At 43.3% G+C, this 16,372-nt stretch overlaps 1 protein-coding gene across 1 annotated transcript in view; it reads left to right on the top strand.

The window, feature by feature from the left end:
* PTPRQ (protein tyrosine phosphatase receptor type Q) overlaps positions 1-16,372 on the top strand; it is a 1,500,794-nt gene that overhangs the window by 77,237 nt on the left and 1,407,185 nt on the right. The window contains exon 7 of the mRNA XM_078647981.1: positions 6,804-6,954. Within this exon, the coding sequence (XP_078504107.1) occupies positions 6,804-6,954 (151 nt within the window). The remainder of the gene's footprint in view (positions 1-6,803; positions 6,955-16,372) is intronic.

Genomic DNA, 16,372 nt, shown 5'->3' with positions numbered 1-16,372 from the left:
ACACTTTAGGTGCCACGTCACAGCTGCAGTAACACTGCGTGCACAGGCCCTGCAATGGCAGAGGCCTGGGATAGGTTTGAAAGGCTACTTTGGTGGGTGGCGCACTAAGCACTACAAGCCCTCCAGTAGCATTTAACTTACCAGCCCCTGTTATATAAGATACCACTTTACAAGGGACTGACATGTAAATTAAATATGCCAAACAGGTGTAGACCAATCCTTACCACATTTAACACAGAGAGCACACGCACTTTACGCTAGACAGCAGTGCTAAAGTGCCCAGAGTCCTAGAACCATGTCAGAAAAAGGCTAGGAGAAAGGCAAAAAGTTCAGGGATGACCCAGCAAAAAGGGCCAAGACCAACACCAGGTCAGTCTATTTCGGAGGTAATCCCTCCTAATCACATCTTTACAACAGCAGCTGAGAGGCTGCTGGGCGAATTTTGGAGAAGTTTTAAATAGAGGTTGTAATGTTTAGTAAATACCTGCATCTGGCCTCTCATTTCCCTCTGCCTTCCACTTTATTCTTATTACACCTTGATGGTGTATTGAATCTGTATATGGTAAACAAATCACTTAATTGATTTGCTAGAGCATACACAATGAAGGTGCCTCCTTAGTAATACATGGAGATTGTGATAGATGGTCATTGGTTTACTAAATTTACTCTGCAGACCAATCCTTGTGAATGAGATGGTTGTGGTTGATTGGCATTTTCATTCCCTGCTCATGGGGTCTCCACAGGGCCATCTTTAGCACTGGGGCACCCGGTGCAACAATATTTGTTGGTGTCCCCCCCATCTGTGGTGCGGTGGTGTCCAGCTCTACCGCAGATTCCCTCACCGCCACCATTCAACAGTGCCCCTCAAGACTCCAAAACCACTCTCTTTCAGATGCATTTAGTTATTTATATAGCATCACTCATACCAGTGTAGGGTGTCAGAGCACTTTGTATCACACACACATACACAGAGACAATCAATCATACATGTGTAAATCCGTGTGTAGGAAATGTTACATAAGCCAGTGGACTACAAGTTGTATGAGTGACTTGTCATCCATACTGGTAGGCACTGCAGTATAGTTTAAGAATGCTTATGCTGGAGAAGCACTAACTCAGACTTGAAAACGGAACACCATAGTTGGGGGTTGTGTTTAATAATAAAAATTGATTTGTACCCAAACGAATAATTTTTGCAACATCAATCTGTTCTCTAATCTATACTTTTAAGTGCGCATGTAGTTCCTTGATGATAGTTAATAATTCACTGTTCTGTATTAGGATTTTAACTTATAAACTACAAGTACCAAAAGGATGTCTATTAGAAAAGCAGTAACCCAATGACCTATTTATATGCACTTTGTGATCTGCATAGTACACGTCCATTACAGCAGGCATATTAACCCTCTGTGCTATTTGATGCCCAGTCAAAACCTCAACTAAACAAAACTCTGATCTCTCTCCAGGAAGAACATTAATCGAGAGAGTTATCTTGACATTTCTATCCTTGTCTGTAAATTGCTGTAGGCAAGGAACCGGCAGGAGGTGCTTTTAAAACCAAAGCAAACTTGCAAATTGGGAGCCCCCTGAAGTCAGCACTGGTGTGGTGGCACCGGTTGCACCGCCCTAAAGCTGACCTTGGGTCTCCTCGCCCCTAGAGCGACCTCAGTTGGGAGTTGCTATATTTTATGTTGTGCTTAGTTGACGCTTTCACTCAAGTTATAGCAAGGATTGGTTAATTGGACTGACTCAGAATTGCTCTGTACGAAAATCACTGGGCATGTTTAGGCTTGACTATCCTTATGTGCCATGAAGAATTAGGCGAGTTTCATATTATCGTGTTCTGGAGAGGAGAAATATGATGTCCAAGCGCAGTCATATTACATCACAACTAAGGGACTGATTTATACTTAGGAGGATGCAGAACATTCAGCAAAAAGCAGCAGAAGCCCCGTTTGCCTTTTACAATGTACAATATAGGCATGTATACACTCTAAATAGAGCAGACGGGACATATATGCACTATATATTAGTGCGGAAGGGACATCTGGTGCTTTTTTGTGAGTATTCGAAGTAACCAAACTGTAAAACAGGTTGTACGTTTCTTAGACCTAACAGAACCTTTTACGAATTCCCTATTAATCTGATGATAATATAAGAAATTGGTTTCTGTGATTACCGCTCATGACTGGGGAGTCCAGGCATACAATGCCACAAGGGCGAATCACAGTTGTCCGACTATCCGGTCTCACGTCTCCTTCTGTCAGTAGTTAATAAACTAGACTGAGCAAAAAGTGGATTCAATCAAATAAATGGAACCACCATGTTCCTGCAGGAATACTTGGCGCTTTCATGGCAGAACCAAACCATGAGTTACTTTGTGTTTTATTAGGAAACTGATGGGCCACTATTTATGTTACATCCTGGTAAGGAATTCCAGAAGACTTGGATAGGTTACAGATGATGTTTATTCTTCTTAGATGGTTAGATAGGTTTTCCAGTATATAAGTAATCAAAGCCCCACCAGGAGCATCCTCTCTGCTGCTCAGCCCAGGATCCAACTGACAGTCCACTCACAGCATACCAAACATTCCAATGACATCACATTCACACTAACATTCCATTCACACTGGCTGAACAGCAGAGGCATAGAAACAGGGAAGATGTAAGGTAAAAACCTTAGATATAACACACCTTCCCTCTTTATAAAATGAACAAAGAGAAAGCAAATGTAAATAGCAACATTGCAATAACATCACAGTATAATCAATAAAAATCGCAGTAGAAAGCAATTGTAAATAGCAACATTGCAATAACATCACAGTATAATCAATAAAAATTGCAGTAGAAAGAAAGATTGCAAATGCACATAATGAGAACAGAATAACAAATAATACATCATGAAAGTAATACCAAAAAAGTAGAAAAGACACACATCTCTTTCCTTAGCAGAGAAAATTGAAGTAAGAAGTTTCAAAAGGAAGGAAAAAGTAAAAGAACGGAAAAGCAAACTGAGAAAATTACATAAGCAAGAAGTAATAATACCACGAAGATTAACAAGAAGCAGTGCACAAGTGTGACCACCACAACTACACCAACTGGCCAGGCTAGCGAGAAGTATGGAAACACTGAACACAGCAACATGAAGAAGGAAACAAGGAAGAAATGAAAGTAAAGAAAGAAAACAGGTGACGTACACCTAACACATCAACCAAAAGGAAGACACGTAGAAAAGATCTGCGATCTGCGTAAACTGTACCACACCGAACATAAGAGTACAGTCACACCTAAAATTAGACCACAAGTGAAAAATGCAGGGAAAGTGCGATCTGGGAAACTGAACTAGACAGCAAAGAAAATTCAGTAACACCTCAGACTAGACCACATAAGTAAACCTGCGTACAATTTGACAATTAAACAGTAAATATCAAGTACTCAAGTAAAGTATCAGAGGAACAAAAACGCTCCAGGAAAATGCGATCTGGGTAAGCTGAACTACACATCAAAGAAGTTCATTCTCGCCTCAAGTTAGACCACAAATGAAACTGCAGGAAAATACGATCTGGGTAAACTGAACTACACTGCAAAGAAATTCAGTCACGCCTTAAGTTAGACCATGTATGAAAACCTGCGCACTAAATGGAAAAATGCACTGTAAATATCATCATGAAAACATCAGAGGTACAAGAAAAATTGCTCCAGGAAAAGTGCGATCTGTGTGAACTGAACTACACAGCAAAGAAAATCCAGTCACATCTCAAGTTAGACCACATACAAAACCTGCGCACAAAACAATAAGGGCACTATAAAAATCATGTAAGGAACCGAGAAAAAGGAGAAATACTCCACATCAAAATACAGACAACAAAACATAAAACCTACAAGGCAAGCAAAAATACATAACTAATGCAGTTGCAAGCAAAGAAAAATGAGTAAAGGTACATCAAAAATAATCTAAAACAGATAAATAAGTAAATAATAAGCATGGTGACATAGCAAAAATCAGTAGGTATTCAGGCAATATGGCAGTAAAATAAGTAACACAGTAAATAGTTACAGGAATAAATAAGGAAGTTGATGTAAGTTTAAAAAATAATGAATTAAAACAAACAAAGTAGTCACCGTGGTCATTAAGAAGCTGGATGAATCAAAGAATCAGTTCATGGATAAGAAGCAGGACCAAATGATTTATTCAAAGAAATGTGGTCGGAAGTGGTAGCCTGCACATGAAATAGCAAGAAGAACTCTGGATTACTTAATGCAAAATGAAGACCACGATGCAGAAAGAAGAGAAAACAGCAAAGCGTCTCTAGTTCGAGGGCAAGAGGTATGTAGACAATGTAAACAAATGCCCCCTGGGATACCGCCAAAGACCGAACTTAAGGTCGTAGGTTATTTTTGAAGAAGGTGTGCGCGTTAACGCGCAGGACATACTCACAAACTTAGAGTAATGCTGCTGGTTATGTTCACTTCTTAAGCTACCGAAGATGGACTGAAGAGTGACTTTTGTAAATTTAAAAAAATTTAGGCTTGTAGGAGTAGAAGTAGTGAACTCCAAAGTCTGTCTGCCACAACAGAAAACACTCATACCAATTGAGGAGAAAGGTTGGGAGGCTTAGACCGATCATGGCGTTGCTGGTTACTTGAAGAAGAGCGCGCTGAATCGTGGCGTTGCTGGTACTTGAAGAAGAGCGCGCTGATCACATTCAAAGCACGTAGTTGGCAAAGTGGAGTCTGCGCATAACTACTGCGCACATGCCAAACACAAGATGGAGTCACGTAGAGGACGCAATGCCGGGTGGCTGCAGGCACGTCTTGGCAGTACATCATGGAAGCAGCAGGGCGCTGCGCGATGAGAGGACAGAGCTCGCGCTGCCACCAACGGACTTTGTAAGTAGAAAACGGTTTAATCAAATCTTATGGCGCAGCTAAGAAATGTAAAGGCAAAGCTTACAGTAACACAGCCATCAAAATTGCGTTCTCAGCGATGTTGCACAAAATAAAACATGAAAGTTGCTGAAATGCTGTAAAAACGCACCAGTATTTACTGCATATACTGTTAAAGATTTGATTCCTGACCAGTAGAGATTGTAATTAGAAGCAGTAAGAATAAACACCTTGTTAGAAGTAGCAGGGACTATGTGTCAGTTGAAGGCATAGGAGCTGACATAGGCAGTAAAACACAAGTCCAGTAAAGGGAAGTATATGTTAAAGGTAGTAAGAGTCAGGTATGAGGAAACAGCAGTAGGTTGTAGAAATCAGGAAACCAATGCTCTGTCAATGGCATCAGGAATCAGATAGAAAGAAGCAGGTAGCAGGAAGCATATATCCTGTTTGAAGCAGGCAGTAGGACTTAGGCAGGAAGAAGCAGGTTACAGGAAATCTACACCTTTTCCATGGGCTGTCCGGTGAAATATGGACACTGGTGGGGCGGGAGGGCGTAAATTCCTTAAGTAGATTTATTTTGAGTAAAATCTTGAATAAAAGTACCTTTAAGAAGCTTGTTGAAGGTCCTTAAGAAGCTTGAAGGAGGTCATCATACGTAGTTTTGATCAGTTGGTTGTGAGGTTTTGCTTTTTGACACTCACTCGATGGTGATCTTACCTGCCATTATCTGAGGATGTCAAAGGACAGGAGCGGGATGCACTGTTGTTCATCTAGGCAGCAGTGTTTAGCCTTCATACCTGGATGGCCTAGGACCCCTGAGCCATATTTTGGAAAGGCACCAGCGCACTTTTGGGGCAAATCGTGTGACTGTAACATCCTGTGATGGCCCATGGGACCATCTTTGCTCCGCCCATGGGTAATTTTTGAAGATGCATAACTCACAGTTGTAGATGGTTCGCTGGGGGACTTTTTCTAATTTATATTAAAATCATCCCCATATAAACGAGAAAATTAGCTAATTAAAATGATTTTTCTCAGTTGGAGCATTCACTATTATCGAAGTTACAAAAGAAGTCCTTTTGTAATTTCAGAGTATGTAGGAAATTCCAAAGTGGCAGCACTCCACGAGTTTGTAGGTTTTAACCCCTTTGTGCACATGTTCAGTTTTCGTAGTACATCCAAGGATCGGTAAGTACACGATCCTGCCACAATGAAGGGGCAGATTAACAAGAAACTGTAGAGCTGCTCAGTTTCCCTGTGCCAGCCTGCCAAAACCTTGCCCCATTATGGATGCACTGTATTTACAATACAGCGTACCGTGGCGCGAGGATTGACAGATGCGTCAGAAATTCTGATGCATCTGTTGGTGCTAAAGTCACACATTGCTGGAGTTGTGTCGCAAGTACAATGCAACTCTAGCAAAGCATTTCGAGGCCTATTCTCACTGCACTTGTATATTTCACTGCGTCACTTTTACGAGGCTTTCCAGCTTGGGAACGCCCACCCTGAATACAGTATACCTGACCAGGTATAATATGAGGCAGGGCTTTACAGCGTGATGCATCTCCCTAGATGCGTCAAGTAAATCGGCCGCATTGTTTACGCTACCGCTGCGTCACAAAAGTGATGCAACGGTGGCCAAAAGTGTCACAAGGGGCTAATAAATCTGCCCCAAAGTGTTTATTGCCTGCAGGAGGGGGTTCAGGTTAAAGATCCCCTTTTTCCCTCTCCACGCCCATCCCGGCAGTCATTAGAGCTGACTTCCATGGTAAATCAGCTGCTCGTTTACTTATTAAAGAATGATGCACCTTTCTCTCATAAATTCAGTTTTTAACTCAGTCTGTTCAAACTTGCCAGTGATGTGATGTGTAGAAATGATTGGCTTCCTAATCTTTTCCTTTGTTTTCCTGTCACAGTGCCAAGCCCGGTCGCATATCTGAATCACACTACAACATCAGCATCAGTAACTGTTGATTGGGGTTTAGCACTTGGAAGATTTGATGGATATATTATTTCAATAAATAATAAAACCTTCCATAAGGAGGAAATATTACTTCCCAGTATAAGGTAAGTACAATGCAAATTGCCAATTTGACACTAGTGTAATTTATCTAAGAACTGCAAGTAATGAATCGCACAAAAACTGCCCCTTAACTTTCCAAAATCAGTATTTAGCTCGATACAAAGAAATCTGACGACATTCACTGGGCTCAATAAAACATTTATGGTTACAAAAGAGACCAAAAATTGGGGGAGGCACAGGACTCGACACATCATAAACTATATTCAGGCTGACAAGCTATGTCCAGTACTAGAATGGTCGAAATGTCTACATGTCAAACTTTGGGTGAAAATGGAAATTGTTTGCCCCCTTGTTAGTAATAGGGTTTCTGGTTGGCTAGGGTATGCACCGCAGCCAGGCAGAATCCACCACTCCAGTCAGGGTAAGGGAGTTACACACACAAGATATCCCCTGCTTGTTTAGCAGAGCGGTCAGGCTTATCCTAGAGCAATGTGTAAAGCAGTTGCACAACACACGCACACAGCCGTGACTCACATTATACACCACAAAAAAGACTCCATACAAGATTATATAAAGAAAATCTATGCATTTTACAGTAATTTTAATTTGTAATCTTCCTATGTTGTTCATAACTATATACATGAATGTCCATAAAATGCGCATTTTCACCCAATGCAGCCACACTTCCAATGTGCCACACGGTCCATACTTCCCATCTAAGGTCTTTCTTCACTCTTTGTCGCGTAGATACCACGCACCGAATTGCTCAGTATAGAGGTTATCCATTGATAAGTCTGCCGGTCCCAGGCCTGACACATTTTTGGCAGTAAAATCACTGTACTTAACTCCCACCCCCAGCAGGGCTCACTGTCATTGTACCTCACAAAGCTGACAGAAACAGCCTTGTAACTCGAAAAGGCAGAGCACTGTCCCGCAGGATATTTATCTACATTCTGGTAAGAAACTGCATTATTAAGACCCATGCAATCATTTTAGTTTATAATTTATGTAGTCCAATTCCACCAACTATGTTTACCCATCCCCACAGGTTACAGTGCATTGTCACTGGTTAACATTTACCAAAGAGATTTCCCCCGCTACGGCTGTAGCGAAGTACGCCCTGAGCCCATCTGGCCGCATTCCATTCATTTTACTGGCAGTTTTTCCTCATATTGAGGTGAGATCCTTAATTTAAAATATCACATCCGATTGAGTCCAGCTGTATTTTGAGTGAGTTTTCTAAACTCATTATTCTCCTTCCTCACATATAAGTACCCGCACGGGTTCTCATGTGAGTAACTTATTTTCTTCTATTTTTCCACGTGTGGAACACAACTCACGAGACTGCCCAGTAACATCCTCAGGTACCTTCTTATTACATGACCTTTTCACATATTTCTCACATTTGTGCCGGTATATGGGCCCGAATACCTTGTATTTTCTTCATTAGATGTCCCTTCAGCGCTAGTCCTGAAGAGACCCTACACTGACTATAGGGTCGAACCACCGTCGACACACAGAAGAAGTGAACCATTACACAGCGCATGTCATTGCATATTGCTGCTGTCTACATAGAAATTATTCTTGTTAATGGTCGACTTAAAAAATTGTGGAAACCTTGTATATAGAAATTCACACTGTCACTTAACTTTGGGTTCCCGTTCTCACTTGGGACACAATGCACTAATATTTTTTGATTTTCAAATTATGCTAATATTGCTTTTGGTCTAAAAATGTATAAAAATGTTACATGGATTCTCCTGTGTTAGTGTTTCTTTCGCCCTCTGTCATTGAGGTACCCTCTAAAATATTGCAATTTTTCCTTCCTTTATTACAAAAATATCTTATCTATCAACACAAACCGTTGTTTTTCCTTATATAACACACAAAGAGCAGCACCAATGCTCTTATTATATGGTTTCTGGTGTCCCTGTTCTCTACACATAGGCTACAGGCTACCTGCCCACCTACAATAAGAAATGCGATAATCAACACACCCAATCGGGGCCTCCACCCGTTATTGGGAATCCTTGACACTGCCCCTAGGTATGTCTCCTAACATGTGGGGAGGGGAGCGACACACACCCAGAGCCTGCCGTAGCAGGGTAGTACACGCTGGGTCCGCTGCAATAACCAGTGCCCTGCAGCTACTGATGCTGTGGGTTTTCCCACTAGGTGAATCACAGCACTGATAAACTAGCCCTACGGCTCTGGGGCTCCATGTGGACAGCTCAGAGTGCCACTGTGGTCCCTGGGGACCGGTACGGCAACTGTGGTGGTTCCAGGTAGCTCAGAGTTGTGTCGTGAGGCTTCGACGTGGTGAACACCACCGTTGGAGTTGAGCCTTCTGCTCTCTAACCCCCGGGCTCTCCTCAGGGTCAGGATTGGCTGCAATACGGAGTGAAGTCTCCATCGGTCACCACCCCTGCAGCCCGGTGGAGATCTCGTTCTTCAGGGCTGCCGGTGAGTGGTGCTCAACTCGCACCGGCGGTCAACTAAGCTAGGGAGTACCTGCTCTGTATTCTTCCACCGCGGCTGTCCACAACCATATGGTACTGGCGGCCTATCTTCTTGATAATGTCTGGCTCTGCAGGTGGGCACTTGCTCCGACCATTGGCAATCATGCTGATCTTGGGGGCAGAGCTGCCTGTTCCGGCATCACGGGGGATCTTCATTGTCTCTGCAATATGACAGGTGAGAGGAGGTGGTCCAATTTGAGGCTGCCCTGCGAGGCACCAGAGAGAGACAAGGGGCGAGGGGCAAAATCAGCACTCCATGGAGAGCACTGGGTGCCTCAAAGCAGGAGTGCAGACAGTAGTCCAGCACAGAGAGTTCTTTTGGGCAGGTCAGCACCATAAGCAAAGAACCATGGAGATTCCTCCTGGCAGCATAACAGCTCCTCCTGGCAATGTGCCATTTGTAGAGCTACCAGCATCTGGTTATAAGTCCATGCAGTGTCTAAAATCATGGGGTCACAGCCCCTGTACTTATACTCACAAAGTGTTTGTTCTGGGGGTAATTCAAACAAACTTAAGAAGTGCACAACACCCCCATTCAATCCCCAGCCTTGGCTCCAGACACACTATACGGGGGCAGAGACATCTTTGTGAAAGGCAGGCACAGCCCTCTTCAGGTGCTAGTGAAAACTCCTCCCACCACTGTAAATGCAGGCAGGTCTATTCAGCCTGGCTATGAGTCACCCAGGAAAAGAGGGACACACCTGAACACCCGTTGTGACTGTCTTAAGGGAATTCACAAACCAGGCCCCTCGTCAGTCTAAACCAGACATTGATTGGAGTCAGGCTGCAAAGCACCAAGAGTCATAAGCACACAGAAATGCCCACTTCTAAAAATGGCATTTATAAAATAGTAATAAGAAATCCACTTTCACCAATAAGCAGGATTTATCACCACTATTCACAACATACCAAAGATGGCATGCCACCCCTTTCAAACAGAAATTACCACTAAAACTCATATGAGGGAATTCCCAGTGCAAACCTATGAAAGGAGCAGCCACACAGCAGTAAAAAAACAATAGACTGTCATTACCAGGACATGCTACACACCAAAGGCACATGTCCTACTTTTTACATACACAGCACCATGCCCATAGGGCTACCTAGGGCCTTCCTTAGGGGTGACCTATATGTAGGAAAAGGGGATTTTCTGACTTGGCAAGCACTTTAAATGCCACGTCACTGTAACAGTAAACATTGCATTCAGGCCCTGCAGCGGCAGAGGCCTGGGACAGGTTTGAAAGGCTACTTCTGTGGGTGGCACAAGCAGGGCTGCATGCCCTCTAGTAGCATTTCATTTACAGGCCCTGGTTATATAGCATACCACCGTACAAGGGACTTACAGGCAAATGTAATATGTCAAACAGGTGTAGACCAATCTTGCCAAGTTTTTAGAAGGGAGAACATGCACTTCAGCATTGATCAGCAGTGGCAAATTGTCCAGAGTCATAAAACCAACAAAAACAGGTCAGAAGAAATATAGGAGAAAGGCAAAAAGTTCTGGGAAAATCCTAAAAAAAAGGACCAGGTCAAACACCTCTCTATTTTGTAATCTGTGGATTGCACCCAAGAATGTGTGATTCCACTTTGTTTTCTCTCTCAGCGTGGTTTGAGTAGTGGGACTTTCCTATCAATAAAACCATACTTAGGACCTATTCCGCCTAAATTATGTCCATAATACACAGCCCAAAATGTATTTCAGGGCTGACTGATTTCAGATTTTAGAGCAACAAACATGGTGCCCACTTGGTACACTCTTCAGTCAGTCTGTACAGTGGGCAGTGAGGGACCTCCACTGACGCAGTGAGGGACCTCCACTGACCTGACGCCATGGTGGGCCGCCCCCAGGGCCTTATGACTCTGCATATTTCAAGTATTACATGTTGACTAAGTGTGTAATTATTTCAGGGTGCAGAATATGATATGTAAAGAGAATCATTAATGAGGATCAGTTCATAATCAGTGCTGCAGCTGAAGAGTTTCTCTACCTCTCCGTGCATGTGTAGGATTTATTCACACTCCTAACCACACAGCTATGCTAGGCCGTAAGACCTTAGGGGAATCATCCTGATAAGAAGTAGGGGCTTGATTAAAGTAAGAAACTTGTTTCTGGTGGGCACACCAGGAGGTCACAATGGACATTGTCAAATCTTATCTTTACTTCTCATTACAGCAAATCAACTGCAGTTCTTCACCTTGTTTCACATGCTTACTGTGTAACTGTTGCAGAAGAGCACTCAATCCACATTAAAGGAACAATGGGATGGCACCTTGTACTGTGACTTTTTTGTTTAGCTTACTATTAAAGTGTGTCCTAGACTGTACCACCGTAAAGAGCATCAGCTAAAACCTTGGGTGGTGTATGCAGGGCACCAATATTGCCCTTATGACCTGGCTGCTGTGAGAGGTTTTGTGAATATGCATCGTAGCCAGATTGTAGAAAGCAGCTGAGCACAATTCCGTGACAAAATCCCTTATTTCCATGGACCATGCCCCAATTCAGACAATAGACTGCAACCTTTAATATGACAGAGTAGACCCAGTGACCACTTCCATGATCCCAATGAACACACCAAGCACCGCACAGGGGTCTGCTTGTACACTGACCTCACCGTGCTTAATATTCCTGCAAAACAAAGACACTAATAACATTATTACAAACTGGAAAATGCATTTGAGAACGAGGCGCATTTCTATACTAGGGAACAAATGCAGTTCATTTAAATACTGAGAATTTGTGGATGGATGTTAAATCAAATAATATTTACGGGAAGTTTTCAAGCTTCAGTGCATTAAGCATGCCAAAGTATATTGCTAGTGTTTAGATTTTACGTTAGCCAAGACCTTCTAATTTGACAAAAATTATATGTATACTTTATTAACATAAAACGGGGGCTTTCTGCAAGCTTTCTTCATCCATTATTTTGTTCTTGTATCCTTCACTTTTTTCTTCAACGTACTACAGCTTACAACCTGGGGATATGGATCAGCACTTCAGCCATTGGCTAGCCTCCCTGTGAGTGACAGCATTATGTTCTTTCACAATGAGGACATCCGCTCACAAAGTAGTCCCCTTCAGAATTTGCTGCTGGAGGTTGTATCAGAGCAGCTAATGCTTGTTGCTTCCAGATTGTAAGGAAACACATTGCATTCGGATGCTCCTGAGTACTTGCTTGCTTGACCGCATCTCAAACAAAATCCATCTATTAGAGTGGCTCTTGAGCTGCTTGAGTCTCATCCTGTTGCTCATCACTTCAGATAGTTACACTAGCTCCACATGAGATGTCAAATAAACATCGTCTTTGAATCCCTTGTGTCCACAAAGAAAAGGAGGACGAACTCTGCAACTTAGCGACTGGGAGAAAGCCCTTTTTGCCTGCTGTCCTTTATGAGGGGGAGAACGCTACACCTTGCCACACACGCTTCGCGGGTGCCGCTTCGCGGCTTGGGACACCGGGGAGCCTGCTTGGGAGCCGTATGGAAGTGCTTGAGGGGCGAGTGGGCCGAATTGAAGATCCCGCCGAACGCCAGCAGGGACTCCAAGTACCAGGAGTCCCTGCCTGACCACACACAGCTGGTCCCGCTTTCGGCGGCTAGCCCCGCCCTGCATTAAAATCCCTCACTTCTTTGCCAACACTGGGACGAACTCTGCAACTTAGCGACTGGGAGAAAGCTCTTTTTGCCTGCTGTCCTTTACGAGGGGGAGAACGCTACACCTTGCCGCACCCGCTTCGGTGCCGCTTCGTGGAGGAGTCTGCCGTGGCCAGCCATCATCGTCGAGTCCTGTCCGGGCTCCCTGCTCCTTGCTGCTTTTGTGGGAGAGGAGCTTTGCCGTGCTTCTGTCAGGGGGCTGGAAGAAAGGAGGGAATAGGCTACATCACCGGCCTGTCCCACACTCACCTGCCTGCCGGGACACAGAGACCACAAGTCCCAGCACACCCAGCGCTTGTCACAGCGCCGGCAACACCTGAGGCCAGTTAGACCCTCCTCCCCCAGCATATCTCAGCCCTTCCTCTTCCGCGGCGCGGGACGCGCGCGGGCGGGTGCCGGGCGAACCCCGGGCAAAGGGCGGGCCGTCTGTGGCCGTCCGGAGCCGACCGAGGCCGGGCTGGGCTACCCCTCTTGGCCTACCCTTCTCTCCCGCTTCAACCTGCAGATTGATTATCAGTAAATATTGTCTTTTTATATATATATATATATATATAGTTATAGGCGTACTATTTCCATTTTTTTATATTTCGATGCAATCGTTGTTATATGCATTTTAAGTGTGTTAATTTGTGAGGATCCCACTGTGCTATCAATCTAATATATTTAAGTCTATTATCAAAGGACATGGGGAAAAATACACCCACACGTGCTAATGGGAAATCAAGAGTAGTTGTTAATACCCCCTTACCTACCCTGACAGCAATAGATCGAATGCTGCAGAAGACGATTGGGGTGGTCGCCTCTGCTATTGAAAGCACAGAAAGACGTTTATCTCTGCCACCTGGCTTCCTCCCCCCCTTAGCTAATATAAATATTTCAATGCTAACCACTAACTCCCAGGATTCCATACTAGCCCCCTCTTTTGTTGCTTTGCCTGGGACAAACAGTACCACACCAATAAATGAAAGGTCATTTAGGGCCCTCACGGATGTAACTGAATTATTGCCTCCAACTGCAAGGTTATCCGTGACCCCCACTCTGTGTCAATAATCAGACTGGTTATCCCATTCCCCTAAATGAGGACGTCTCAGGCAAAGAGGGACAAGACATTTCGGGGACCTCAATCCCCATTCTAAATATTAGTGATAGCCCCTGTGTGAGAACTAGAGGGCAGAAGGCTAGATTTAAGCAAAAACATATTGCTAGGGAAAGGCAATCTAGTAAAACAAGTAAAACTAGTAAAAGGAATACTAAATCTAAACAAAATAAAGTTGTGGAAAAGTTAAATGGGAGTAGAGGGAGCGAGGAGAATGATCAAATAGAAATTGTCCCTCTACCAACTATTAGTAGGGACTTAAAAGATGATTCATTTTGGGAGAGAATGGAAACTCTTTTTATGACTTTTTAAGAACCTATTACTCTAAGAGTTAAAAACATAGAATGAAAGCTAACTAACATCGAGGGAAAGCTTGGCAAGAAGCCTACCCCAAATGAGGTTAAGTCTTTACCTCACATTAATGCTACAAGTACAAAAACTACTTCAGCAGCCCCCGCCAAAGTGTCAGTTCCAGCGAAAGTGGCAGTTCCTGTTAAAACACCAGCTCCACCTAAAGCACCAGCTAAATCTAAACATCTAAATTCAAAGCCTACTGATCAGCCTGATCACAAAGACTTAAGAGGAGATACTATAATTAATGATAATGGGCCAGCTGACTCACCCATGGTAGCCCCAAATGTGTCCTCGTATGTACCATCCCAACAAAACAGAAGATTAGAGGATGAATTTGAGGTAGGGGTAACGCCGAATCTCTTTAACTTAAATCTGCCGCCAGAAGCAACACCATATACTGTGGTCTTGGCAAATGTACCTCCACTTCCCCCTAATACTGCTGAAGATTGGACAACCCTGAGAAATAAATCTCTTTATTTCCTGTCATCTAGGGTTGGACTTAAAAATCCTCTTTTCTCAGCGTTTAAAATGGCTAGAAGAGCAAGATGGGTATTCACCTCGATTAAAACGCTGAGGGGTGATTGTGTAGTTCTGTCATTTCGGTCCCCTCAACTGGTTAATACAGTGTTGGAAAGAGTGGCCATGTGGACTTATGACTCATACTCTGTTAATATTCTCCCCCTTGGTTACTTCTATTCTCCTCCTCGACCAATTAGACGAACAGCCCCCCGTTGCCTGCTCATGAACCTGGAAGAACCATGGGTCAGAAGATATGGAATTCCAACATTTAATTACTATGAAACTCTTAGTGGTTTGGAAAATATCGACTGACTGCAGTCGGACACTATTAACCCCATTGTACCAGGCTTAGAGGAAGTTCCTCATCCTGATTTTCATATAAATGAACACCTTGTTGCACCTGTAGTCCTAGCCATGTGTGAGGATATGGAGTTTGGGGGGTGTTCTGACAGCAGATGAGGGCATAGGTGGGGGGGTGACCAATTGGCTCCCTTCTTACATACTGACCCCACCTCTATGTCCCCGGCTGCCCTGCCTATTCCCCTGACAAGTCCAACGGTACTTAAAATTTCATCCTGGAATATAGCTGGGATTTTATTCAATCCTGTTTTCAAGAAACATGGAGCCTTGAACCAGTACATCTGAATGGTTATAGACCTTTCCATACTTCAGCTGTAGCTGTTCCTCGTGGAAGACCTAAGGGTGGCTTGAGTGTCTATTTGTCTAACAAATTAGAGTTTGAGAAAATTACTGAACCCCTTAAAGATATTTATTTTCAAATTCTAGTACTTGGTTTGGCTTGTGATACCCCAATTGTAATTGTCAATCTATATAATAACATTCCCTGTGATGACGTTACAAATGTTTTAAGGAAATTGACTAAAGCCCTGTTTGTACAAGAAAATATTTTCAAGCACATATTGATGATAATCATGCTGGGGGATTTCAATTGTAATTTGTGTGAATTAACTAAGGACAACAGGTGTGGTCTAACACGGGATGATGGTGAGAGATGTTTGCATTTTAAACACACTATTTTAGGGGAACAATTTAATATCTTGCTAGCTAATTTCGATCTAGGGTTTGCAAATGAAATGTGTATCTCTACATCTACACCAGCCCCAACATTTAATGGAAGAGGTTGCTCTACAACTATAGATTATGTCACTATCTCTAGTGGGAACAGAATCCATTCCTTCAGTGTTCCTGATATAGTATTGAGCGACCACTTTCCGCTTTGTGTGACTATCCTGCTTCCTACTGTATCCACGCTGATCAACGATAAAGAAGGTAACAGCTTGGATACTAATTTAGCCTTCGGTA

The sequence above is a fragment of the Lissotriton helveticus genome, chromosome 1_1 (genome assembly GCF_964261635.1).
Source record: "Lissotriton helveticus chromosome 1_1, aLisHel1.1, whole genome shotgun sequence".
NCBI classification, from domain to species: Eukaryota; Metazoa; Chordata; class Amphibia; order Caudata; family Salamandridae; genus Lissotriton; species Lissotriton helveticus.
The sequence above is the reverse complement of the archived record's forward strand: the minus strand, read 5'-3'. Positions and strand labels throughout refer to the sequence as shown.